The 26,103-nt window shown below is 41.5% G+C and overlaps 2 protein-coding genes and 1 pseudogene across 2 annotated transcripts; 2 read left to right on the top strand and 1 right to left on the bottom strand.

The window, feature by feature from the left end:
- Window positions 1-10,538: 10,538 nt before the first annotated feature.
- LOC120057470 (putative olfactory receptor 13C6) lies at window positions 10,539-15,642 on the top strand. The gene is made up of 2 exons (XM_039006079.1): window positions 10,539-11,213; window positions 15,559-15,642. Exons 1-2 carry the CDS (start codon window positions 10,545-10,547, stop codon window positions 15,640-15,642), a joined length of 753 nt encoding a protein of 250 aa, XP_038862007.1. The 5' UTR covers window positions 10,539-10,544.
- Window positions 15,643-17,755: 2,113 nt separating this feature from the next.
- On the top strand, window positions 17,756-21,795 carry LOC120057469 (annotated as a pseudogene).
- Window positions 21,796-22,737: 942 nt separating this feature from the next.
- LOC120057468 (olfactory receptor 1052-like) lies at window positions 22,738-24,690 on the bottom strand. Its single transcript, XM_039006078.1, has 3 exons — window positions 24,547-24,690; window positions 23,571-24,233; window positions 22,738-22,902 (listed from the first exon to the last, which is right to left on the bottom strand). The coding sequence occupies exons 1-3, from the start codon at window positions 24,688-24,690 to the stop codon at window positions 22,738-22,740; spliced, it is 972 nt and encodes a 323-aa protein (XP_038862006.1).
- Between the last annotated feature and the right edge of the window lie 1,413 nt (window positions 24,691-26,103).

The raw sequence follows: 26,103 nt of genomic DNA, 5'->3' as shown, positions 1-26,103 counted from the left end.
GTATTCTATGTAGAAGCAGCAGCACTTTTTAATTGTCCACAACAAAGTATCTATCCTCTCCTAATCTCCCTATCCTCAACCCCACATCTATATATAAATATATATACAGTGTATGTATAATCGATGTCAGTATAGCAATAATTGAATGTAATATATGAATTATAGCATATCATTTATATTTTTATATTAAAATAAAGGGTCTTTCCAAAATCTGAATGAGTTATTTATTCTATCCCAGCATTGTCACTATTTAGGTTGAGTTGCCCTCTGCTGTTGACTATTGAACAACGCAAAAGTATTCAGGGGTATTCTGTGAATCATTTAGTACCCCATCATCTAATCTTTTCAAATAAACACATGTCAAATATGGGTGTACATGTGAAAGCCACATCGATAGTAATTTCAGGACCAAATCTTGCATGGGATAGCTAGCTGGCTAATTGATGAATGTTGACACATCACACACATGATCATTGTGTAAAGCTATGGCAAGTGGCTCGACGATTATGCTGAAGAGAGGAGTGGACAGTGGTCAGCCCTTCCTAGTGCCACGCTGTAAATGAAAATATTGAGAAAGTATTTGACCCAACTGAATCCAGAAAACACGAGTGGACAGTGGTCAGTCCTGCCTCGCGCCATGAGGTTTATGAAATATTATTGAATTTATAACTGAATCTACATCATCTGAAATTACCACTTTTGATTTGGTAGATGGTAGAAGTAAATAATAGGCAGAATCTATAATATTGAGACCTTGGGACTATAAGGTTCTATCTGGCATTTTGGTCAAAAATTCTATTCACGTAGAATTGCTCTTTAGGTGGTCCTTCACATGTGAGATACTGTATGTCAGATTTTTTTTTCCATCTGCGCAAACATCTTTGAACTTGCTTCTATAAGGTTCTAATACTATAATATAAGGTGATGTACTTATTGAGTCATGAAAGAGGAAGACATCACAAAATAGTTCAGAGATCTGGGACTTGAAAAGTACTAAATATCTCAAAACTATACATTTTCCAGATAGAACCTTATAGTCCCAAGTCCTTGATTATTCATAGCATTGGTTCTGGTCCTCATTTGCAATTGCTCCAATTTTTTCCACCACTTTTTCATAAGAATGGCCATAACTTAAGCTTTTTCTGGTAAAAACAAATAAATACAGGTGTCTTAGAACATATTAAATGAAAGGCCCATTGGAGAGGCATTGCTATTTTTTTTATATCAATATGAAAACCTCCATGGAAGGGGTATTTTCCTAAAATTACAAACTTACAACATGTTACATCCTATAACATCCTATAATGGCGCTGGAGGAGGTGGTTGTTGTTTTACGGGCTTATAACAAATTGTGCTATTGTGGGAGTTTTTTTGCATTATTTGTAGCTTATTTTGTACATAATGTTTCTGCCACCGTCTCTTATGACCCGAAAAGAGCTTCTGGATATCAGAACAGCTATTACTCACCTCGTACAGGACAAAGATTTTTTCTTTAACGAGTCGGGCGCAAAGGATTTACTTCAGACACCGGACAAGGCCCAAATCCCCGCCATTCGCATGAAGAAGAGACAGAGATATAGGGGTCGTAGGTCGGGGTGCCATGTAAGAATCCAACGGCGAGTGGGTAACCCGCCTCTACCATCAATCCTATTAGCCAACGTGCAATCATTGGATAATAAACTGGCTGAGCTCCGATCAAGACTATCGTACCAATGGGACATTAAAAAGTGTAATATCTTATGTTTCACCAAGTCGTAGCTGAACAACGACATGGATAACATACAGCTGGCTGGGTTTTCCGTACATCGACAAGATAGAACAGCTGCCTCCGGTAAGACAATGGGTGGCGGTCTGTGTCTATTTGTTAATAACTGTGCACGAAATCTAACATTAATGAAGACTCAAGGTTTTGCTCACCTGAGGTAGAGTATCTCATGATAAGCTGTAGACCACACTATCTACACTATCGAGCAGCTCACAGATTACTGCACCTGTACATAGCCCATCTATAATTTAGCCCAAACAACTACCTCTAACCCCTACTGTATTTATTTATTTTGCTCCTTTGCACCCCATTATTTCTATCTCTACTTTGCACATTCTTCCACTGCAAGGGAACCATATCAGGCCACCATAGACATACAAATCCCCTAGACCTACAAAAACCCTAGACATACAAAAAAACCTAAACAATACAAAAACTAACGTACCCACCCTAGTCACACCCTGACCTAACCAAAAATGAAAGAAAACAGAGATATCTCAGGTCAGGGCGTGACACTACCATTCCAGTGTTTTACTTGCTATATTGTATTTACTTCGCCACCATGGCCTTTTTTTTGCCTTTTACCTCGCTTATCTCACCTCATTTGCTCACATTGTATATAGACTTATTTTTCTACTGTATTATTGACTGTATGTTTGTTTTACTCCATGTGTAACTCTGTGTTGTTGTATGTGTTGAACTGCTTTGCTTTATCTTGGCCAGGTTGCAACTGTAAATGTGAACTTGTTCTCAACTTGCCTACCTGGTTAAATAAAGGTGAAATATATATTTTTTTAATCTACCAAGAGAGATTTCATCTATATTTTTCATAGCTGTCTATTTACTACCACAAACCGATGCTGGCACTAAGACCGCACACAACTAGCTGTATAAGGCCATAAGCAAACAAGAAATTGTACCAGTGAATCACTCAATAAGGAAGTGGTCAGATGACGCAAATGCTAAGCTACAGGACTCTTTTGCTAGCACAGACTGGAATATGTTCCGGGATTCTTCCGATGGCATTGAGGAGTACAGTCACTGGCTTCATCAATAAGTGCATCGATGACGTCGTCTCCACAGTGACCGCACGTACATACCCAAACCAGAAGCCATGGAATAGAGGCAACTTCCACACTAAGCTAAAGTGTAGAGCTGCCACTTTCAAGGAGCAGGACTCTAACCCGGACGCTTATAAGAAATCCCGCTATGCCCTCCGACAAACCATCAAACAGGCAAAGCGTCAATACAGGACTAAGATTGAATCCTACTATACCGGTTCCAACGCTCGTCGGATATTGCAGGGCTTGCAAACTATTATGGACTACAAAAGGAAGCACAGCTGTGAGCTGCCCGGTGACATGAGCCTACCAAACAAACTAAATTACTTCTCTGCGCGCTTCAAGGTAAGCAACACTGAAGCATGCATGAGAGCACCAGCTGTTCCGGACGACTGTGTGATCATGCTCTCCGTAGCCGATGTGAGTTTTTAAACAGGTCAACATTCACAAGGCGCAGGGCCAGACAGATTACCAGGACGTGTACTCCGAGCATGCGCCGACCAACTGGCAAGTGTCTTCACTGACATTTTCAACCTGTCCCTGACCGAGTCTGTAATACCAACATGTTCCAAGCAGACCCAAGAACACCAAGGTAACCTGCCTAAATGACTACCGACCCGTAGCACTAACGTCTGTAGTCATGAAGTGCTTTGAAAGGCTGGTCATGGCATACATCAACACCATTATCCTAGAAACCCTAGACCAACTCCAATTTGCATACAGCCCCAACAGATCCACAGATTATGTCATCTCTATTGCACTCCACACTGCCTTTTCCCACCTGGACAAAATGAACACCTATGTGAGAATGCTATTCATTGATTACAGGTCAGCGTTCAACACCATAGTGCCCTCCAAGCTCATCACTAAGCTAAGGACCCTGGGACTGAACACCTCTCTCTGCAACTGAATCCTGGACTTCCTGATGGGCCGCCCCCAGGTGGTAAGGGTAGGTAACAACACATCTGCCACGTTGATCCTCAACACGGAGGCCCCTCAGGGGTGCATGCTCAGTCCCCTCCTGTACGTCCTGTTCACTCATGACTGCATGGCCAAGCACGACTCCAACACCATCGTTAACTTTACCGACGTCAAGACAGTTGTAGGCCTGAGCACCGACAATGATGAGACAGCCTATAGGGAGGAGGTCAGAGACCTGGCCGTGTGGTGCCAGGATAACAACCTCTCCCTCAACGTGATCAAGCCACCGTGCTTCCTAGCCACTGTGCTTCTACACCTGCATTGCTTGCTGTTTGGAGTTTTAGGCTGGGTTTCTGTACAGCACTTTGAGATATCAGCTGATATGAGAAGAGATATATAAATACATTTGATTTGATTTGATCAAGACAAAAGGAGATGATCGTGGACTACAGGAAAAGGAGGGCCGAGCACGCCCCCATTCTCATCGACGGGGCCGTAGTGGAGCAGGTTGAGAGCTTCAAGTTCCTTGGTGTCCACATCACCAACGAACTGTCATGGTCCAAATACACCAAGACAGTCGTAAAGAGGGCACAACAAAACCTATTCCCCTTCAGGAGACTGAAAAGATTTGGCATGGGTCCTCAGATCCTCAAAACGTTCTACAGCTGCACCATCGAGAGCATCCTGACTGGTTGCATCACTGCCTGGTATGGCAACTGCTCAGCCACCAACTGCAAGGCACTACAGAGGGTAGTGCGTACGGCCCAGTACATCACAGGGGCCAAGCTTCCTGCCATCCAAGACCTCTATAACAGGCGGTGTCAGAGGAAAGCCCTAAAAATCGCCAAAGACTCCAGCCACCCTAGTCATAGACTGTTCTCTCTGCTACTGTACGGCAAGCGGTACCGGACCGCCAAGTCTAGGTCCATAAGGCTTCTTAACAGCTTCAACCCCCAAGCCATAAGACTCCGGAACAGCTAACCAAATGGCTACCCGGACTATTTGCATTGACCCCTCCTCCCCATTTTTACGCTGCTGCTACTGTCTGTTTATTATCTATGCACAGTCACTTTACCTCAACCTACATGTACATATTACTTTAATTACCTCTACTAACCTGTGCACCCGCACACTGACACTGTACTGATACCCCCTGTATATAGCCTCATTACTGTTATTTTATTGTTGCTCTTTAATTATTAATTATTTTTATATTTTCTTCTCTTTTAATTTGTATTTATTGTTTACTTAATTTTATTTAGTAAATACTTTCTTAACAGTTAACAGTTTTTCTTAAAAATGCATTGTTGGTTAAGGGCTTGTAAGTAAGTATTTCACTGTAAGGTCTACACCTGTTGTAATCCGTGCATGTGACAAATAACATTTTATTTTATGTTATTCATAACTAGGAAGTAGTTTACTGACTTTAGGTATCAGAGACCAGAAAAATATATCAGTTTACTCATCCAGAGGATCAGGGGTGAAAGTAAGGCAGTACTTTCTCGTATGGAGTACATGTCACATGGAATGAAGCTGGAGAGACGAAGCAGGTACGGGGAGTCAAACATTTAATAAAGAACGGACATGGAACGAGACAGGAACAGCGTCAGCATACAAGAAAAGAAAGACACAAAACAATGCATCAGCAGGGAACAGAGCAGGGAAACTGACAAATATAGGTGAGGTAATAAACAGATGATAAGTGAGTCCAGGTGAGTAGAAATATCGCTGAAGCGCGTGACGAGGTGTGCGTAATTGATGGCAGGAGTGCGTGATGCAGGGCAGAGGGCGCCAGGGGAGGGAAGAGCGGGAGCAGATGTGACAGTACAAGCCAAATAAATAGTGCTGGTACCTGTAAAACGTCAGCTTATCACAATAATTAAAACAAAGATGAATAGAAAACTGTAGGCTATTACACCATCATTTATCATTTACGCCTGACAGACGCATGAAACATTAGCAAATGCACTTAAAAACAGGTGGTATAAGCGGTGTGGTTCTACATGAACACAACATTCTTGCCAATGCAAAGATGACTGGCTGGGGTTGAGACGCGTGCGGACAGCATTGGACACGCATCAAACAATTCAGGCTAAAAGTGTGCCTAATGCCAGTCAGCAAATGTCATAAAAAATGTTGGTGTTTTAATTGACGTCTCTTTCCGTTCATCAAATGGCAGGTGCCATGATTTGAATTATTTTAGATTGAACAAATGTGCACAGGTAGCCTACTTTTTGAAGTGATTTGTTTAACAATCATATGAAAACAAAAATTCCTGGTTACAGTTAAATTCTGTCTTTACTATTCAGCTCATTAAAAAAAATCCACATAGGAGGTCCCATACAGGGAAGAAAAGGATATAGTGTACTTGTCATTTTAGTGATCTATTGCTTCAAAAATATGTGATGAACATGAATGAATATATTTGATGATATGATTAGAAAGAATGAAGGGTATTTTCTTTTAATAGTCATTAAATGTCTAACTTTCTATTGAAATAATTGTAACATTCTGTACCAGATAGAACCTTTTTACTAAACCCAGATTGACATTACAGAACTACAAGGTTCAATTTGCAACTCCCTAAAAAATTGGTTTTAAGAATGTCTCAGGATTTGCGCTTTAACTGGCTCACCAAGAAACAAATATAAAAATGATGTTTTTAGACTTAAATGCCTACTTAAAACGTGATATATAAAGCATTGCAAACATCTCAACCAGACGGTTGAGTTGCCCAATTAGGAATTAGTATTAGAATTTGCATAGACTTTTAAAATCATCAAAAATTGACTTAACATTATGTCTGCTTCAGTTACTCATAATGGAAGATACATTTGTGTGCCAAAACATGAAAATTAAAATATACAGTACCAGTCAAAAGTTTGGACACACCTATTCATTCAAGGGTTTTTCTTTATTTTTACTATTTTCTACATTGTAGAATAATAGTGAAGACATCAAAACTATGAAATAACACATATGGTATCATGTAGCAACCAAAAAAAGTGTTAAAGAAATCAAAATATATTTCAGATTTTAGATTCTTCAAAGTAGCCAGCCTTTGCCTTGATGACAGCTTTGCACACTCTTGGCATTCTCTCAACCAGCATCATGAGGTAGTCACCTGGAATGCATTTCAATTAACAGGTGTGCCTTGGTAAAAGTTAATTGTGGAATTTCTTTCCTTTCCTAATGCATTTGATCCAATCAGTTGTGTTGTGACAAGTTAGGGGTGGTATACAGAGATAGCTCTATTTGGTGAAAGACCAAGTTCATATTATGGCAAGAATAAGCAAAGAGAAATGACAGTCCATCATTACTTTAAGACATGAAGGTCAGTCAAGAACTCTGAAAGTTTCTTCTAGTGCAGTCGCAAAAACCATCAAGCGCTATGATGAAATTGGCTCTCATGAGGACCACCACAGGAAAGGAAGAACCAGAGTTACCTCTGCTGCAGAGGATAAGTTCATTAGAGTTACCAGCCTCAGAAATCTGCAATTAACTGCACTTCAGATTGCAGTCCCAGTAACAGACACATCTCAACATTAACTGTTCAGAGGAGACTGCGTGAATCAGGCCAAACTTTTGTCCAAACTTTTGACTGGTATGTATGTAAATGAATGCATTAACTGTTAATAATGGTGCCCATAATACCTGTAAAATTAAATGTACTGAATAATATTGAAGATAACAGGCAAACAGTAAATACTGAAATGAATATGAAAATATTATTCTATTTACACAGACCAAAAAATTCCATAACAATATTTCTCCATTGTCCAAATAACATTCATTTAATGGGCATCTCAACCACCTGGTAGACAACATTTTTCTAGAGTTCCTAAAATGATAAAACAACATTTGAATAATTTCATCATTCCAAAATGATGTTTTAGAGGTCAACAACATTTTACAGTCAAAATTTCCAATTTTATATACAGTGCATTCGGAAAGTATTCAGATCCTTCGATTTTTTCCCACATTTTGTTACGTTACAGCCTTATTCTAAAATTGATTAAATATTTCCCCCCCCTGCATCAATATTAACACAATACCACATAATGACAAAGCAAAAACTGTTTTTTAGAAAGGTTACTAATTTATAAAAATCTAAAATACTGAAATATCACATTTACATAAGTATTCAGACCCTTTACTCAGTACTTTGTTGTAACATCTTTGGCAGCGAATACAACCTCAAATCTTCCTGGGTATGATGCTACAAGCTTGGCACACCTGTATTTGGGGAGTTTCTCCCATTCTTCTCTGCAGATCCTCTCAAGCTCTGTCAGGTTGGATGGGGAGAATTGCTGCACAGTTATTTTCAGGTCTTTCCAGAGATGTTCGATCGAGTTCAAGTCCGGGCTCTGGCTGGGCCACTCAATGACATTCAGAGACTTGTCCCGAAGCCACTCCTGCATTGTCTTGGCTGTCTGCTTAGTGTCGCTCTCCTGTTGGAAGGTGAACCTTCACCCCAGTCTGAGATCCTGAGCACTCTGGAGCAGGTGTTCATCAAGGATCTCTCTGTACTTTGCTCTGTTCATCTTTGCCTCAAACCTGACTAGTCTCCCAGTCCCTGCCACTGAAATACATCCTCACAGCATGAGGCTGCCACCACCATGCTTCACCGTAGGGATGGTGCCATGTTGCCGCCAGAACTGACACTTGGCATTCAGGCCAAAGAGTTCAATCTTGGTTTCATCTGACCAAAGAATCTTGTTTCTCATGTTCTGAGAGTCCTTTAGGTGACTTTTGGCAAACTCCAAGCGGGCTGTCATGTGCCTTTTACTGAGGAGTGGCTTCCGTCTGGCCACTCTACCATATAGGTCTAATTGGTGTAGTGCTGCAGAGAGGTTGTCCTTCTGGAAGGTTCTCCCATCTCCACAGAGGAAGTCTGGAGCGCTGTCAGGGCCCTTCTCCCCTGATTGCTCAGTTTGGCCGGACAGCCAGCTCTAGGAACTGCTTCCAAACTTCATACATTTAAGAATGATGGAGGCCACTGTGTTCTTGGGGACATTCAATGCTGCAGAACATTTTTGGTACCCTTCCCCAGATCTGTGCCTCAACACAATCCTGTCTCTGAGCTCTACGTACAATTCCTTCGACCTCATGGCTTGGCTTTTGCTCTGACTTGCACTGTCAACTGTGGGACTTTATATAGACAGGTGTGTGCCTTTCCAAATCATGTCAAATCAATTGAATTTACCACAGGTGGACTCCAATCAAGGATGATCAATGGAAACAGGATGCACTTGAGCTCAATTTCGAGTCTCATTGCAAAGGGTCCGAATACCTATGTAAATAAGGTATTCCTGTTTTCTGTTTTTAATACATTTGCAGAAAATTCTGAAAACCTGTTTTCGCTTTGTTATTATGGGGTATTGTGTGTAGATTGATGAGGAAATTTATTATTTTATTTTATTTAGTCATTAATATAAACAACATGTGGAAAATGTCAAGGGGTCTGAATACTTTCCGAAGGCACCGTATAATTAATACTGAAAATGTGTGATTAATGAGGTTTGGTTTGCTACGCGTTCACATCCTGCCAGCATGCTCAGCACAACAACAGTTTATGACTGAGGGCTGGCCTCCCCGACCACCATCCACGCCAAAACACTCAAACAAAACTCTAACAACTACCACCCCTGCCAACATGTTTGTCAAATGGTGGAAAGCTGAACCTCGTGAATTTAGTAATAGTGCAAACTTTGGAGAGGTGTGTGACCACTTGGAGACGCCAGTTAGTCCTTTTACGCAAACCTTGTCATTTTTTTGTCTTATGTTGCACCTACCTGACATTTTCCATAAATATTGTTATTATGTTACTGAATGTACAGTATGTCACGCCCTGACCTTAGAGAGCCGTTTTATTTCTCTATTTGGTTAGGTCAGGGTGTGATTTGGGTGGGCATTCTATGTTTTCTATTTCTTTGTTTTTGGCCGAGTGTGGTTCCCAATCAGAGGCAGCTGTCTATCGTTGTCTCTGATTGGGAATCATACTTAGGCAGCCTTTTTCCCACCTATGTTGTGGGTAATTATTTATTTTCTCTGTGTGTTTGTGTGCGCCACGTTTGTTTCTGTTTACCTGTTCTTTTTGTGAAGGTTTCACTACAATTAAAAGAAATGTGGAATTACATGCACGCTGCGCCTTGGCTCATCTATGACAGGGAGTTTGAAGACAGTGAACGTGACAATCCAAAGTATTTTCAGTAAACCTTGTAACCAACCTTGTAACCATGTTTGGGAGTTTGGGTTGGGAGTATTACCATGTTCAGAGTTTTGGATAAAAGGCTGTGATGCTGTTTCAGTCTTGAGGGGTGGAAGATCATCTGACCCTTTTTGTTAGTGTTATACTTCAACAATTTATGTCAGGTACAATCCTTCTTATGTTATCTAATGTGCTTGTTATGATGCTGATGTTTTATATCTGTTAGAGTTGAAAGTGTTATTGTGTCCATTGTATCTACATCTATTCAATTATACAACATTGAATTATAGTCAGTTGTTGTTCTCTTTTGTGAAATATATTATGTTGGTTTGTTTTTGGTCACTTTTTTCACTTTTTCATGAAATCATTTGGTTAAATATATTGACAGTAATTGTTCTAAAACAGTAAATATTTAATGAGAGATATTAATGAGAGGCAAGGTAATAAACAAGGATTATCAAATTGTATTTGTTGCTTGGTAGACCTTTTTTTAAAGTCATAATACCACTGCTATTTATTTGGTATTTATTATTAAATAACTTTATTGCATTCTCCTCCAGGTTGTGACATTCACTCTGGGTGGCAAATGGAGAACCACACCTACCCTAAGAACATGTTCCTCCTGGAGGGGTTAAAGGTCACTCAACAGTCCTCCTACCCTGCCTTCATCCTTCTCCTTATCATCTACATCTTCACGATGGTGTCCAACATCGGCCTCATACTACTGATCTCCATGGAGAGGAGCCTGCACCAGCCCATGTACATCCTCTTCTGCAACCTACCTCTCAATAACGCTCTTGGAGCCACGGTTATCGTCCCTCGTTTGCTGAGTGACATATTCGTGGCAAGCACAGACCGCTACATTAACGACGTTGCGTGTGCCGTCCAAGCATTTTGCGACCACATGTTTGGCACAACATCACATACAATACTGATTATCATGGCCTTTGATAGATATGTGGCCATCTGCAACCCCCTGCGATACGCCACCATCATGACCAAAAGGATGATTGCAAAACTGACTGCTTTTGCCTGGGGGTCTGCCTTTCTGCTTGTGGGGGTCCTCCTGGGCCTCACACTCAGCCTGTCACGATGCAGATCTGAAATCTTCAACCCCTTCTGTGACAATGCCTCGTTATTCAAGCTCTCCTGTGAAAGCATTATTATTAACAATATCTATGGACTCACTTTTACCGTCCTACTCCTGGGGTCCTCCATAGGGAGTGTGACACTAACATACCTTAAAACCTCTACCGCTTCTCTCTCCCGGATACGGGATCCTCCTCATCAAAAAAGCTGACTAGCATAGCCTAGCCTAACGCGACAGGGATATCATATAATATAATTTTCATGAAATCACAAGTCCAATACAGCAAATGAAAGATAAACATCTTGTGAATCCAGCCATCATTTCTGATTTTTAAAATGTTTTACAGCGAAAACATAATATGTATTTCTATTAGCTAACCACAATAGCAAAAGACTCAACCGCATATTTTCACCATTTTTCTACCGCATAGGTAGCTATCACAAAACCGACCAAATAGAGATATAATTAGTCACTAACCAAGAAACAACTTCATCAGATGACAGTCTTATAACATGTTATACAATAAATTTATGTTTTGTTCGAAAATGTGCATATTTGAGGTATAAATCATAGTTTTACATTGCAGCTACCATCAAAAATATCACCAAAGCAGCCAGAATAATTACAGAGAGCAACGTGAAATAACTAAATACTTATCATAAAACATTTATGAAAAATACATGGTGTACAGCAAATGGAAGATAAACATCTTGTGAATCCAGCCAATATTTCAGTTTTTTTAAGTGTTTTACAGCGAAAACACAATATAGCATTATATTAGCTTACCACAATAGCCAAACACACAACCGCATTTATTCATAGATAGCATTCGCAAAAACCAGCAAAATATATAAAATTAATCACTAACCTTGACCAACTTCATCAGATGACAGTCTTATAACATCAGGTTATACAATACACTTATGTTTTGTTCGAAAATGTGCATATTTAGAGCTGCAAACCGTGGTTATACATTGTGAATATGTAGCATCGATTCACCAAATTGCCCGGAGATATTTTGGACACTCACCTAATCTGACCAAAGAACTCATCATAAACTTTACTAAAAAATACATGTTGGACAGCAAATGAAAGATACACTAGTTCTTAATGCAACCGCCGTGTTAGATTTTTTAAATAACTTTACCATAACAAACAGCTTACGTTATAGCGAGACAGCGCCCGCAAAAAGGGCGGATAATAGGACTAAACATTTTCCACAGAAATACGAAATAACATCATAAATTGTTCTTACTTTTGTTGAGCTTCCATCAGAATCTTGTACAAGGAGTCCTTTCTCCAGAATAAATCGTTGTTTGGTTTTAGAATGTCCTTCTCTCCTGTCGAATTCGCTCCACAAGGCTAGCCAATGTTGATGACGTTCCCAATTTCTCTCGACGCAGAGAACGGAAAACTCCAAAAGTCCCATTAAACGTTGAATAAACTGATGAAACTCGGTTGAAAAAACCTACGTTATGATGTTTTTCTAATATCTATCAAATAAAAACAGAGCCGGAGATATTAGCCATGTATACCGAACGCTTATCATAAGACAACATGGAGGCACTTCCCGCACCTAGGTAGAGAAAATAAATTCTGGTCACGTCATTCCAAGAGCTCTTGTTCGACCTCAGATCAAGCTAGACACCCCATTCCACCTTCCACTGCCTGTTTAAATCTAGTGGAAGGCGTATGCAGTGCATGCATATCCATAAATATTAGGCAATTGAATAGGCAGGCCCTGGAACAGAGCATCGTTTTCAGATTTTTCACTTCCTGTCTGGAAGTTTGCTGCAAAATGAGTTCTGTTTTACTCACAGATATAATTCAAACAGTTTTAGGCTACCAGTTGCATTGTTTCGGATATGAAAAGGAGGCCACTGCTGTCTGCTGAATGATCAATATGCCAGATGGGAATGGTCTGAAAGCTTGATTCTAATCAACCATCTGAATAAAATAAAGAACTTATCATCAAAGATATCACATTTATTTTGGGAGATTGCAAAATATAACTTCTACATTCAAGACAGGAGAATTGATTCAGAAGATAATGATCTGGCTCAGAAGATAAAACATTTACTTTAGTTACTTTTTTTCTCAACTTGTTTCTATTATTTTTTAGCATGTCAAGCTAGTTTACAGAGTAGTCATGGATTGTGCAACTTCCATTGTTTAGTTAAAGTGGAACTGGCAGCATTTTATCAACATGAAATCTTTTTATTTTTTTTCTCTGACAAGCGAGCACTTAGATATGGTAATTTTCATGTTTTCATAAATTCGTAGAATGTTTGGGAATTACGTATACTAAAGCATTTGTGAAAATTCTATTCGCCTCATTTTCAATGGAAATATGGGCAGGATCTCTAGTTTTTTTTGTGGGGGCCTTACCGTTAAAACACTTCCGGACAATAGTTTGCATTTAGCTAACTAACTCGCTATCGCTATCACAACTTCCCAAACATGGATTCACGCAAAATGTGCCTTTTATGTTCAGTAAGGGATGCCACAATAACTGACAGAAAAGGAAGCTGTTCATGGAGCAGGAGTGTTTTGACCACCAAACTTTTTAGAGGAGGGAGTGCTGTTGCGGTAAAGCAAGAGGTAGCGGAGCGCCAAGTCTAGGTCCAAAAGGATTCTTAACTTCTTAAAGCATTGTTGGTTAAGGGCTTGCAAGTAAGCATTTCACTGTAAGGTTTATACCTGTTGTATTCAGCGCATGTGACAAATAAAATTTGATTTGATTTATGTTGGTCATATACCACACCCCCACGGGCCTTATTGCTTAAATATATACTGTATTATAGTTTCCTGTTTAATCTGATTCATTTTAATGCTCCTATGTACTGTACCTTTGCCTGTTCCTGATCATTACAGGGATCCACTAGGATCAGGGGTGGGCAAATTCCAGTCCTCGAGGGCCTGATTGGTGTCACAATTTTGCCCCAGCCCCAGCTAACACACCTGACTCCAATAATCACCTAATTATGATCTTCAGTTTAGAATGCAATTTGATTAATCAGCTGTGTTTGCTAGGGATGGAGAAAAAGTCTGACACCAATCAGGCCCTCGAGGAGTGGAGTTGCCCACCCCTGCATGGTGCTGCAATCATACCAAAATGTCTCTAACAGACCAAGAGGGAAGACAACTGTTTATCAAGTGCCACATTGTTTTTCATCATTTGTGCCACTTGAAAACCAAACCCAGAATCAAACTGAAAACACATTTGAAACTCTCCTATTCCTTCATTTCAAAATGTTAAGTATTAAAGAAAATGTCAACAAAGTGGAATTTCATAGTGTTTTTATTAACACCATAATTTGCCAAGTGCAAGATGAGTTACGGTATGCTTAGTTCATGAAGTGCCATATGAAAAGAGCTAAACAATAAAAATATTCATAAATCATAAGGAGTTATCCTTAGGCATTAGATAAACATGTATGAAGAGAGCTGTACAAGGCAAGCCATAAAACAATTATGCAAATATAATCATGTAAATATGCATATGAAGAGAACTGTGCAAGACAAAAAAATCAAGTGTTATGCTTAGATAATAAGGTAGAGCTGACAGAGAGAGCTGTAGAAGGCACAAAATATGAGAACTATTTAAAAACACAAAGTATTAGGCCCTGTGTCACGAATACCACTGAAGGTGGCTCCCCTTCCTGTTCGAGTGGCGCTCGGCGGTCGTCGTCGCCGGTCTACTAGCTGCCACCGATCCCTTTTTCCTTTTCGTTTGTTTTGGTCTAATTGTTTTCACCTGTTCCTTGTTGGGGTTTTGGGATGGGTGTTATTTAAGTTCATTTAGCCCGCTGGTATTTGTGCGGGCTTGTGGTTATTTTTGACGTTTGTGGTGTTTACTGACTTTTGGGTTTTCGCTGTCCGGTATTTTGGTATCAGTTGTTTTGGGTTTGTTGCGCCTGTGTTTTGTGCTTCACCCATGTTTGTACCTGTTACTGTGCTTGAGGACATTAAAGTGTTTTTTCCCGTCTACCTTCCGCTCTCTGCGTCTGACTCCACACCCATCACTCTCCCGGCGTTACACCCTGAGCCTAAATACCACATAGTTTAACATATTTGGAGCACAGAGTTAGTCTGCCTGACTGGAACTCATATACTGTCCTTGGCAGCATATGTATGAAATAGAATGTCTTCAGTTCAGGGATAACATCAGCACTGACATTCACATCAACAATAACAACCTGCCCAGATGGAGCCCAGACAGTAGTCTGCATCTCTCCAGTCCTGTGCAGAACATGCCCATCCGCCTCTGCATGTAGTACCCACAGGCTCCATTAGGTTGCAGCTGAGGAACCCCATCCACCAGCTTCACATCGGTGAGTTTGCCAGAAAACAGTTCAGTCAGAGACTTACTCAGAACAGGACATTTGATTTCTAGAAGTTCTTGAGAGTTTAACACTCCATCTGGGCTTGCAGAAAGCCATGGCTCCTTGACACACTACTGTGCCTCTACTCTCCAGACTAAACCCACAGCTCTCCCATCCATGTGTAGGCCACCTGCTCGTTTTCTTTGCCATATGTGGTTGCTGAGTTCCCATGGAACCTGGGGAAGAGATGCTCCTGCACAAAGTTGTAAGGATTTGTTGAGGTGCGCACAGGAACTTTCTTTGCTGAGCTAGCAGTGATGCAAAGTTTACATGCATACTCACGGGAGGAACTCTGTCCTTTAGTGACCTCCTCCAAGCTGGCACGTTTACACTCCTTCAGCTTAGCAAAAACATAATAAAATGACAAGCATTTCTGACACTGCATGTTGATGATATGTAAACCATTAGGCTGCTGTAGCTATGTGGCTGCTGCTGGAACTTGATGACTGGTTTAGCTTTGATGCACTCGTGCAGAACATTGGCCCCTTCCAAACTCTTCCTAAGTGCGTTGTGGGAGTGGTACACAGGAGTTGAAGGTAGAGATGGAGAAGCAGCTGGGGTGCTGTCAGAGAACTCGTCATTTGGTTTGTGAACTTTAAAACAGATCCCGCTCAACCTTTTGTGAGTGAAATTCCGCTGCGTCCCCGAGTTCCACTGGCATTGCTCATCTGTACAGGACACCCCTGTCAATCATCCATACCCAGCATTGCACCTATTGTTAGAATAGTAAATTACAGTATGGAACACTCGTTAACATGGTGTTCACAGTTGACTAGTTTACACAGTTCCCTTTTAACTAGTAAGTTTAGGTTATGTTGGCCTCCTGGGTGGCGCAGTGGTCTAAGGCACTGTATTGCAGTGCTATCTGTGCCACCAGAGATTCTGGGTTTGATTCCAGGCTCTGTCGCAGCCGGCCGTGACCGGGAGGCACATGGGGTGGCTCACAATTGGCCCAGCGTCGTCCGGGTTAGGGAGGGTTTGGCCGGCAGGGATATCCTTGTCTCATCGTGCACTAGTGACTCCTGTGGCGGGCTGGTGCACGCTGACCAGGTGTATGGTGTTTCCATTGGTGCTTCTGGGTTCGATGGGCATTGTGTCAGGAATCAGTGCTGGTTGTGTTTTGGAGGACGCATGGCTCTCGACCTTTGTCTCTCCCGAGTCCGTATGGGAGTTGCAGCGATGAGACAAGATTGTAACTATTACCAATTGGATACCACGAAATAGGGGGTAAAAAGTTTAGGTTTTATGTTGGTAATTTCCTATTTAATTGTAAAACTCACCTTGATTCTGTACATACCTCATTGCCATTCGAGATTAGACTGATATACTTACCAATGAGCCATTGAAACCAAGAACCATGTCTGCATGTTGTAATAGTTAACGTTGTCAGTTCTGGTCAGTGATATGGTATCATCACAATCAGCTAGCTAGCTAAGTAACGTATCAGTCATAGAAAGGCAAGTTAGGCAAGTTATGATAAATAAAAAGCCAGTGAGCTAGCTACCTTCCATAGTATTGCAGCTGCATGACTGCAAGTCTTCGACCTGCCCTGCAACAGAAGAACATCCTGCAGTCTCCACCATGCCGACAGATGATACAAGAATCCAGGCAGAATGATGGTGTGTTTAGCTCAGACTGGGCTGGACATCTGCTTTGAGGTATACCAGATTGTCATCCTCAAGACAGTGAATAAGCCCGCACCCAACTTTGCCACTGTGGAGGTATTAATATTTATCTGTGCTTTTGTAGCTCCTCATCTCTGTCCCATCCACACTGAGAGACAAGAATAAATCATTAAAGATGTCTTCGTTGGTGATATGTGGCCATTTTTTCATATCGTCCTCCCACTCTTGAATAATCTGAGGATGTGGCATAGACTTGCCATTTGACTTTAAGAGGTTTTTCTTGGTATGATCCCACAACATTTTGACCTAAAAGCAGCCGTGCGTTTGGACAATTAATAGACACTGCAGTAAATAAAACCTGTCTTGTCCAGGAACGGAGTCTACGCAGACCGGTGCACCATAGCCAATCAGAGCTACAGTAGGCCTTCATGCCAACAAGAAATTTGCCACACAGGCCTGCCATTCACTTTGAATTGGAAGGTGTGTTTACAGGAAGTTGCAACAGCACAACTTTAGATCATTCGAATGCATTTGCAAAAAGCGAGATGAGCAAGCAGGGGTAAGGATAAATCCAGAACTTTTACTTTTTTTGAATTGGAAGGTGTGTTTACAGGAAGTTGCAACAGCACAACTTTAGATCATTCGAATGCATTTGCAAAAAGCGAGATGAGAGGAGTCTTTGAAGAACCTGGCGAACATGTTGGATGTGTTCAACCATGGACCTGGAGAAGATGAGGATGTCATCCAGGTACACAATCACAACTGGTGAAGTAAGTCGCGCAGCACATCATTAACCAGGGCCTGGAAAATGGCCGGAGCATTTGTAAATCCAAACGGCATGACACGGTACTCATAATGTCCATTTGGAGTGTTGAACGCTGTCTTCCACTCGTATCCCTGTCTGATGCGCACCACATTGTATGCGTTCCGTAAATCAAATTTTGAAGAAAACGTAGCTCCCTGGAGTCTCTCAAAGGCTGACGACATAAGAGGAAGAAGGTAACGGTTCTTGATGGTAATGTTATTTAAACCCCGGTAATTGATACAGGGACGGAATCCCACATCCCTCTTTCCAACAAAGAAAAAACCCGCTCCTGCAGGTGAAGTGGACAGCCGAATAAAACCAGCCGCCAGCGCCTCCTTAATTTAACTGTTTATGGCTGCAGTCTCTGGACCTGAGAGAGAATACAGCCCTCCTCTCAGAGGAGTGGTGCCGTGCAGGAGGTCGATGGCACAATCGTAGGACCTGTGAGGAGGCAGTTCGCTGGCCCTTCATTTACTGAAGACCTGACCCAGAATCCAGTAATCCCGAGGTACGCGGGAAAGATCAGGCTTGTCATCCCTAGCCGGGGGAACAGGAGAATCATAAGCCTCCAGACGAGCAGGCTGGAAAGATGTAGAGAGAGTTGCTGGTAGGTGGACTGGCATGAAGGATTCTATCACAGAACTCTTCCCAAGGGCCAGTCAATTTGAGGATTATGGATAGAAAGCCACGGATGTCCAAGAACCAGGGGAAGCTCAGGAGAGTCCAACAAATGTAACTGGATAAACTCCACATGGTAATCCAGAACTTGTAGCTGAATAGGCATGGTGAGTTGCTTCACCTTCCCAGACCCAAGGGGTTGAACTTCCAGCTTAGTGAGAGGCAGCCCCTGTTGGCGAGCTAATGTGTGATCCAGAAAACAGGTAGCCCCAGAGTCTATGAAAGCAGGAATGTCCAACTGCCCATTGTCTCACCACAGGTTGGAAGGAAGCAAGGTGCGTACCGTGTCGGCAGCTGAAGACTGTATTTGACTCGCCAGTATTCTCCCGTCTACTGACGAGTCATCCCGTTTCCCGTCAGCTCGGGACAGGAGGCATGGACATGTCCAGACTGACCACAGTAAAGACAACGTTGCTTGTTAATCCTGCACCATCTCTCCAGAGCGGAAACCTGGTGCGTCCCAATTGCATTGGCTCTTCTGAAGTATATGAAGGAGAACCAGAGCCGAATTGAGGACTCTGACGGGGTACAGGACAAGCAGACGCAGCATAAGGCAGTGGAACAAACAAAGAATCGACTCCCTCAGCGGAACCTAAAACAACTCTGATCCCCTCCGTCCTCTCACGACGACGTTCCCGAAGCCGGTTGTCAATCTGGATGGCCAGAATGATAAGCTCATCCAGAGTGTCAGGGTTGTCCCGGGAAGCCGGTTCATCCTTGAGAACCTCGCTGAGTCCGTTCAGAAAGGCTGAGTGAAGTGCCTCTGTATCCAACCGCTTTCAACGGCAAGCGTCCGAAAGTCAATGGTGTAATCTGCTACCCTCCGGCTTCCGTGTCGAAGCATAATGAGTCTTTGAGCAGCGTTCCTGCCACTGATGGGGTGATCAAAAACCCTCTTCATCTCCTGGGTGAAGCTTTGCCAATTAAAACAAATGTCTGATTGCTTCTCTCATATGGCCGTACCCCAGGCCAGAGCCTGTCCTGAGAGCAAGGAGATAACGTATGCCACTCTGGAACGCTCGGTAGGAAACGTTGTTGTCAGCAGCTCGAAGGCCAGTGAGCATTGGAGCAGTAACCCACGACACCTCCCAGGATGCCCCTCATAGCGCTCCTGTGCCGGGAGATGAGGCTCCCAAAGGGAGGAAGACGCTGAGCTGGTAGGGAGAGGAGGATTAGGAACAGCCACAGGTGCAGCAGCCGTTGCTACCGACTGTCCTGTCTGCAGAGCGGACACAAGAGTTCTAAAATCATCCGACAATGTCTGCAGCCGCGCCTCATTGCGACCACTGTTTTTTATTTTTTTATTTAACCTTTATTTAACTAGGCATGTACATGCACATCCAATCACAGTTCCATAGGTGGGTGTGAGCCGACCATAAATGGTGGAATTCAGAGTGTTCCTCGGACGACTGAAAAATCTCTGCTGGGTCCATTGTAGGCTTAGGACTACTGTACCAATAATGCTAGTACAAACTCGAATCCAGGCACAGAGAAACACAGCAAGCAGGGGTAAGGATAAATCCAGAACTTTTACTTAGTCTTTACAGAAACAAGGCAACCGCACAAGAGCACACTAATAAAACATGAGACCTAAGCAAAGATACAGACCAACTGAGGAACCTAAATAACAAGGCAACCAGGTGAACAGAGAAGGCAATTAAACACAGGAAAATCCAATAAGTAATAATCAGGGTAACCTGACAACTAGAAAACAGGGTAAGGGTGCCCTCTAGCAGTAACCTAAGGAAACAACAATCAAATAACACAGAAACTGTGACATTTCTGGCTTGTACCATTGGTTTTGTCTATTTCTTCTGCATCCGTTGGTACCATTAGTCTGTGTGTTTAATGGGGCTGAGCTAGAAACGTGTTTGTGAGACAAGGGCGGATCCTGAAGGGGCCAAGTCTTTTAACAAAAATGTCTGTAGAGTCCGAATGGTTTGAGCTGCAAACAATCAAAAGCTATCTATGAAAAGCTGAGACTCTCATGTGACATGTTGTGCTCTATATGACGTTCACAAGCTACACAATAGTCGTTAGAAGGTAAGGGTGGGGTTCTTCATAGAAGATCATAGGAAATCCCAGGACGTAGTGTCTATAATACTGTAATAAGCTCACATAGTTGCTGTCACAAACTTCACACAGTTGTCACTGACTAGTTGGATATTTATTTCCCACTGAGCAAACAATTTCTGTACTTACAGCATTCATATAAATTCCTTTTTATCAGGTTTTTTAATAATAAAAACATATAAACATGCAGATAAATGAAAGTCAGATGGGTCTCGGGACTGATAAGGTTATGGATTACAAATCATGGATTACAGTTCTTCTATCAAGTTATAAAATCCTGAACTTCCCTTCAATCACTTAAAGGTCACTCAACAGACCTCCTACCCTGACCTAATCCTCTTCCTTATTATCTACATCTTCACCTCGTGGCCAACATCAGCCTCATAGTACTGATTTCCATGGAGAGGAGCCTGCATCATCTCATGTACATCCTTTTCTGAAACTTGTCTCTTAATAACATAGTCGGGGCTACAGCAATGATACCTCGTCTGTTAGGGGACATTTTGACCGCAGCTCCTGAGTGATATATCACCTACATAGAGTGTGTCATTCAGGCTTTCTGTGCTCATGTTTATGCTACGACATCACACACCGTTCTCATGATCATTGCCTTTGACAGGTATGTGGCCATCTGCAACCCACTGCCGTACGCTACCATCATGAACAGCAAAATGGTAATCAGGTTGTCAGTGTCTGCCTGGGGGGTGGCCATAGTCTTAGTGGGGATTCTGCTGGGCATCATATCCGCCTATCACTGTAGGTAGGTCTAACATATTTAACCCGTACTGCGACAGCACCTCCTTTTTCAAGCTCTCCTGCGAGACCGGGTTTATAAATAACATATATGTCTTAACATTTACTGTTATGCTGTTTGTCTCGTCCATAGGCTGCATCAGTCTCGCCTATCTGAAGATTGCCATTGTTTGTCTGAGTAGTAGAACAGCTCTTTAAACAGCAAGGTCCTGACAACCTGTAGCACACGCTTACTGGTCTACCATATTGTGCTGGGATGTGGGTTTACCATTATCATCCTCCATCGCTTCCTAGCCTATGCAGACCTGCGCAAACTGAATAGTGTGCTGGGTAGTGTGGTCCCTACCTGTGTCAACCACATAATATATGGTTTACAGACTAAAGAGATTAAACAGAGGATATTTAGGGTGTTCAAAGAGCCAAGGTAGACGCAGGATTTTGTGTTAAATCTGATGGGAAAATAATATATAATATAATGAGAACTGCAGTGTATGTGTGTGGCGTTCATAAAACAAGGGTGGAGTTTCTTCTCAACCACCACCTGAGGGACCTGTAAGGGTTCTGTTGAATTGGACCCTAACATTAGCTGAGAGCCATTATTTCATTGATGCTATGCATATTCAAAGCATGTTGTAACAATTCAAATATACAGCTGCCCCGGTTTGGGTTAGTACTGATGGAAAAAAATCTTAATTCCTGGCATAATGCAAATCTACTGTAAAATACATAACTAGGAAGAACACTACTGTATGTTTTCAAACTGACATTTATTTTAGGTGGTGCAACGTTTTGGGGGGTGTTCCATTAGTCATTTATAGATTTAATTTCCACGTGCAAACCATCATAGAATATTTTATTGTGCAAAGTTTTATTTTAATTTGTGATGCTTACAGAGAAGGCAGAGGCACAAAACCAAAATCTGTTGGTACACTTTATTTGACAGTGTGCTATTTCCCTGATATTTAGAAATAATATTGCGAGATTGTAATTACACAATAATCACCTAACAATTACTGTTGTTTCTTTGGTATTGATTTAAAAACAAGTATAATCGCATACCATTTAGTACTGTATCTGGTAGTTGTACAATGCGATTGAACAGGACTGTATAGTTGTTATTTCATTTTTGTGGTTCTTATCAATAAACTTAAAACTATTAAACAGTTGTATACAGTTGTGTAACCTACACCATGAACCAAATGGTTAACACGAATATTGTTCGGTTTCGTTTATAAGTACATGATAATGAAACATTTAGCTGTTCTGCCTTACAAACAATAATTGGAATTATTTTGGAATCTCTGAAAATTATTACTCTTTTTAGCCCATACTAATCTATTTTAAAGGAGATTGTATTGAATGTTTTGCTGTCAGGACAGTGTGTTGAGTGTTTTGCGGCCCCGCGGTGAGACGTCTCTGTGTCGGCAGAAGGCCCTCTTGATGGCCGCTCTCAGCTCCTTGTTCCTCAGGCTGTAGATCATCGGGTTCAGGAAAGGAGTCAGAGCCGAGTACAGCACCGACACGATGATACGCACCTACAACAATAACACAACATTAAGACAACCGCAATGCAACAATGATACCCACAACTACAATATAATAAACGAAAAGTTACACATTATTATACAACAATGATACGCACTAACAACATCAACACAACGTTATCTAACCTTATCACAACGTTATTAACAGTATGACCTTGATCATATTCAACCATAAACATATACATAAGATTATTAGGGATGGTTGGATTCCATTTAAATTCCAATCAATTCAGGAAGTACTCTGAAATTCCAATTATCCTCAATGCTTTTCAATTAGGAAAATGGAATTACAATTGGAATTTCGTATACTTTCTTAGTTGACTGAAATTTAAATGGAATTAGACCCCAACTTTGTTATTAGGATTTTCACAGTACTGCCACCATGACACAAATCTACAATGACTGAAGAGCATCAGTATGTTACACACAATTAATACAACAGTGCCATCTCCTGGTGGGAATGCCTTTTGCGTACCATTAGACATCAACAGTGAATGACAAATCAGAGAGGACATGGGTAACCAGAGTAATGGCACAAATATCAGTCAAACTTCAACTGGTGAATGTAAGATTCACAGTGTTGACTGAAGGTGACTGATGGTAGAGTTAAACAGTCAATAGAACAGAGAAAGGGGGAGAAGGAGGATGAAGAGGGTCACCTCTGGAGAGAAGTTTCCCACACGGTAGGAGATGTAGACAAATGAGGCAGAGCTGTAAGAAATGGACACAACCGTCAGGTGGGCGGCACAGGTGCTAAACGCCTTCAGTCGCTCTGCGGCGCCCATTTTAGCTATCTTCACACCGATGAGGATGTAGGAAGTGAGGATGAGCACACCCGTGGTGAGCAGCGCTACGAGGGCAAAAGACAGTGACACGATGCTGTCCACCTGAGTGTCCCCACACACCAGCAGCCTCACTGAGGACGGGTCGCACCAGCAGTGGCGCACCACATTGGGTCCACAGTATGAACGCTGCAATGCCATGCTAGTGTTTGGGAAGGTGCAGATGGCGCCGAAGGTCCACGCCCCAATGATGAGTAGCAGGCAGATGGGGCGGGTCATCACAGCGGCATAGCGGAGAGGATTACAGATGGCCACATAGCGGTCATAGGCCATAGTGGTCAGCAGGGCGCGGCCAGTAACAGACATGTGGATGAAACAGTACATCTGGAGGAAGCAGCCGGGGACGGACACAGTCTTGACCTCAGTCAGGAAGCCTGACAACATGTTGGGGATGGTGACCGTTGTGTAAATCATGTCCACGATGGACAGGTTGTGGAGGAAGAAGTACATGGGGGAGCCCAGCTTCGGGTCGGTCCGGACCTTTAGGACGAGATAAAGAAAGCAGTTAGACAGTGATGTCATAGATAGGCCCAGCAGAGAGTTTTTCCTGACAACATGTCTCGACCAGGGGAAACTCTGGGCCCAAGCCATAAATCTCAAGAGTACAAAACTCCTGACTCCTGAGGAGTATAGTGTAGTCTACGGGCACTTAGAGCAAATTCTAAGTGAGAGGACCTGAACAAAACATTTTGATTACTTACACTAACTACACCTCATGGTCTCTCTTATAACATAATCTCTATCTAATGTTATTGTGATCTGGTTCTGGCTGTGCGTGTACAATGTACAGTACCAGGTAGATGATCATGATGTTTCCACCTAGGATGATGATGTAGGCCAGCAGGAAGATGATAAACAGGACCATCTTCTTCTCCCCCATACTGGCCAGGCCCTGGATGATGAAGAAGGTGACAGGGGTGGACTGGGTGCTGTTCATACCTCTGGGCCAGTGGGCCTGATAGGATCTCAGACAAACCTGGTGCAGACAGAGAGATACATTGATACCTTGTAGCCTACAGATAGAAGAAGCTCATTCTTAACAAACATGGCTTAGTACAGTTATATTCATGTTTCGAAAGTATCTACAATAATCCATGGTGTAACTATAATTTCTATGAAAAGTGTTGCCTATAGAAGCAAAAAATATAACTCTTATTATTTCAGATTCTCAACCTGGGTGGTGTCAGAGTGGGGAAATCTGTGATATATTCAATGTGATATAACACAAACATGTATAATAATTCAAAGCAAGTGGCTCTCAATTATGTTTCGTTACAGGCCCAATGCAGTCAAAATTCTGTTTTCCTGTGTTTTGTATCATATTGTACAACAGCTGATAAAACGCAGACTGTACAAGTGTGAAGAAATTTGATCAGTGTTATTTCCTGATAGTTGCTAGTTGAAAATACAATCTACACAAGACCTTCTAATCGGGAGGTTTTGTATGGGTGGAGATTTGTATGGATCGAGGCAGTATAATGCCTCGATCTATACAACTGGGAACTTGGAACTCCAACTTCCATCTTCAAGTTTGAAACCGGCATCTTTCTAGCCCTCTGACTTTGCCACCTGGAGATCACTGACATCATGATTTTACCTTGTTTTTGAGTTCCCAGTTGTCCTGAAAGTAACATTATTAAAGGTCAGCTTTAATATTGCAGATAGATTGTAACTTCCATCAATGTAATTGTCTGCATCATTTCTAATCCCCCAAATATATTTTTTTGTAAATATATATAATAATATATATAATATATATACACATACATACATAGCCACATATGCACAAATATATATATATATATATATATATATAGTAACATTTGTTAATATAGACCAATAACAAACTTTTTGCCAATAACAGATTACCGTTCAGATGACATATTCATCCCCCTCCCCACTCAGACCACTACCAGACAGTCCTAGAAAAATTATTGCTTGAGAAATTGTTTTTTGCTGAAAAGCTATTTTTGTTTCTTTTTGACCATTTTTATGGAAAAATATTACAGTAAGGTACTTATTTGTTAGCCAGAAATGATTTGATATTGAAATAAAAATGCCTGCATTCGGCCTTTAACAATTCCAGCCAAAAGATTGAACACTGAATTCAAAATGTGTTAGTGAATGCAAATATTGTGCACTAATCTGTTGAAATCTGATTACTATAGCATAAAAGTTTGTAAACAAAACACACATTTACACTTAACGCTCATTTATAAATAATATCTCTATGAGTTATCTATACAAATTCACATAGTGTGTTTCCTACGGACATATTTTCAGACAAATCCACAAATCCAACTGTTAAAAAACAAAATCTAAATGATAATTTTGCAGTATTGGAGGGTTA

The sequence above is a fragment of the Salvelinus namaycush genome, chromosome 12 (assembly GCF_016432855.1).
Source record: "Salvelinus namaycush isolate Seneca chromosome 12, SaNama_1.0, whole genome shotgun sequence".
NCBI lineage: Eukaryota > Metazoa > Chordata > Actinopteri > Salmoniformes > Salmonidae > Salvelinus > Salvelinus namaycush.
Note: the sequence above shows the minus strand (reverse complement) of the source record. Positions and strands in the feature narration are given on the sequence as shown.

Bases quoted from the DNA above. Each gene is read 5' to 3' on its own strand.
- LOC120057470 (XM_039006079.1), top strand. From the start codon at position 10,545: ATGGAGAACCACACCTACCCTAAGAACATGTTCCTCCTGGAGGGGTTA. The intron at 11,214-15,558 runs GCTTCTCTCTCC...ATCCATGTGTAG, and splicing joins CATACCTTAAAACCTCTACC to GCCACCTGCTCGTTTTCTTT.
- LOC120057468 (XM_039006078.1), bottom strand. From the start codon at position 24,690: ATGAACAGCACCCAGTCCACCCCTGTCACCTTCTTCATCATCCAGGGC. The intron at 24,234-24,546 runs GTACTGTACATT...CTCGTCCTAAAG, and splicing joins ACATCATGATCATCTACCTG to GTCCGGACCGACCCGAAGCT. The intron at 22,903-23,570 runs GTGACCCTCTTC...TTATTGTTGTAG, and splicing joins TGGGAAACTTCTCTCCAGAG to GTGCGTATCATCGTGTCGGT.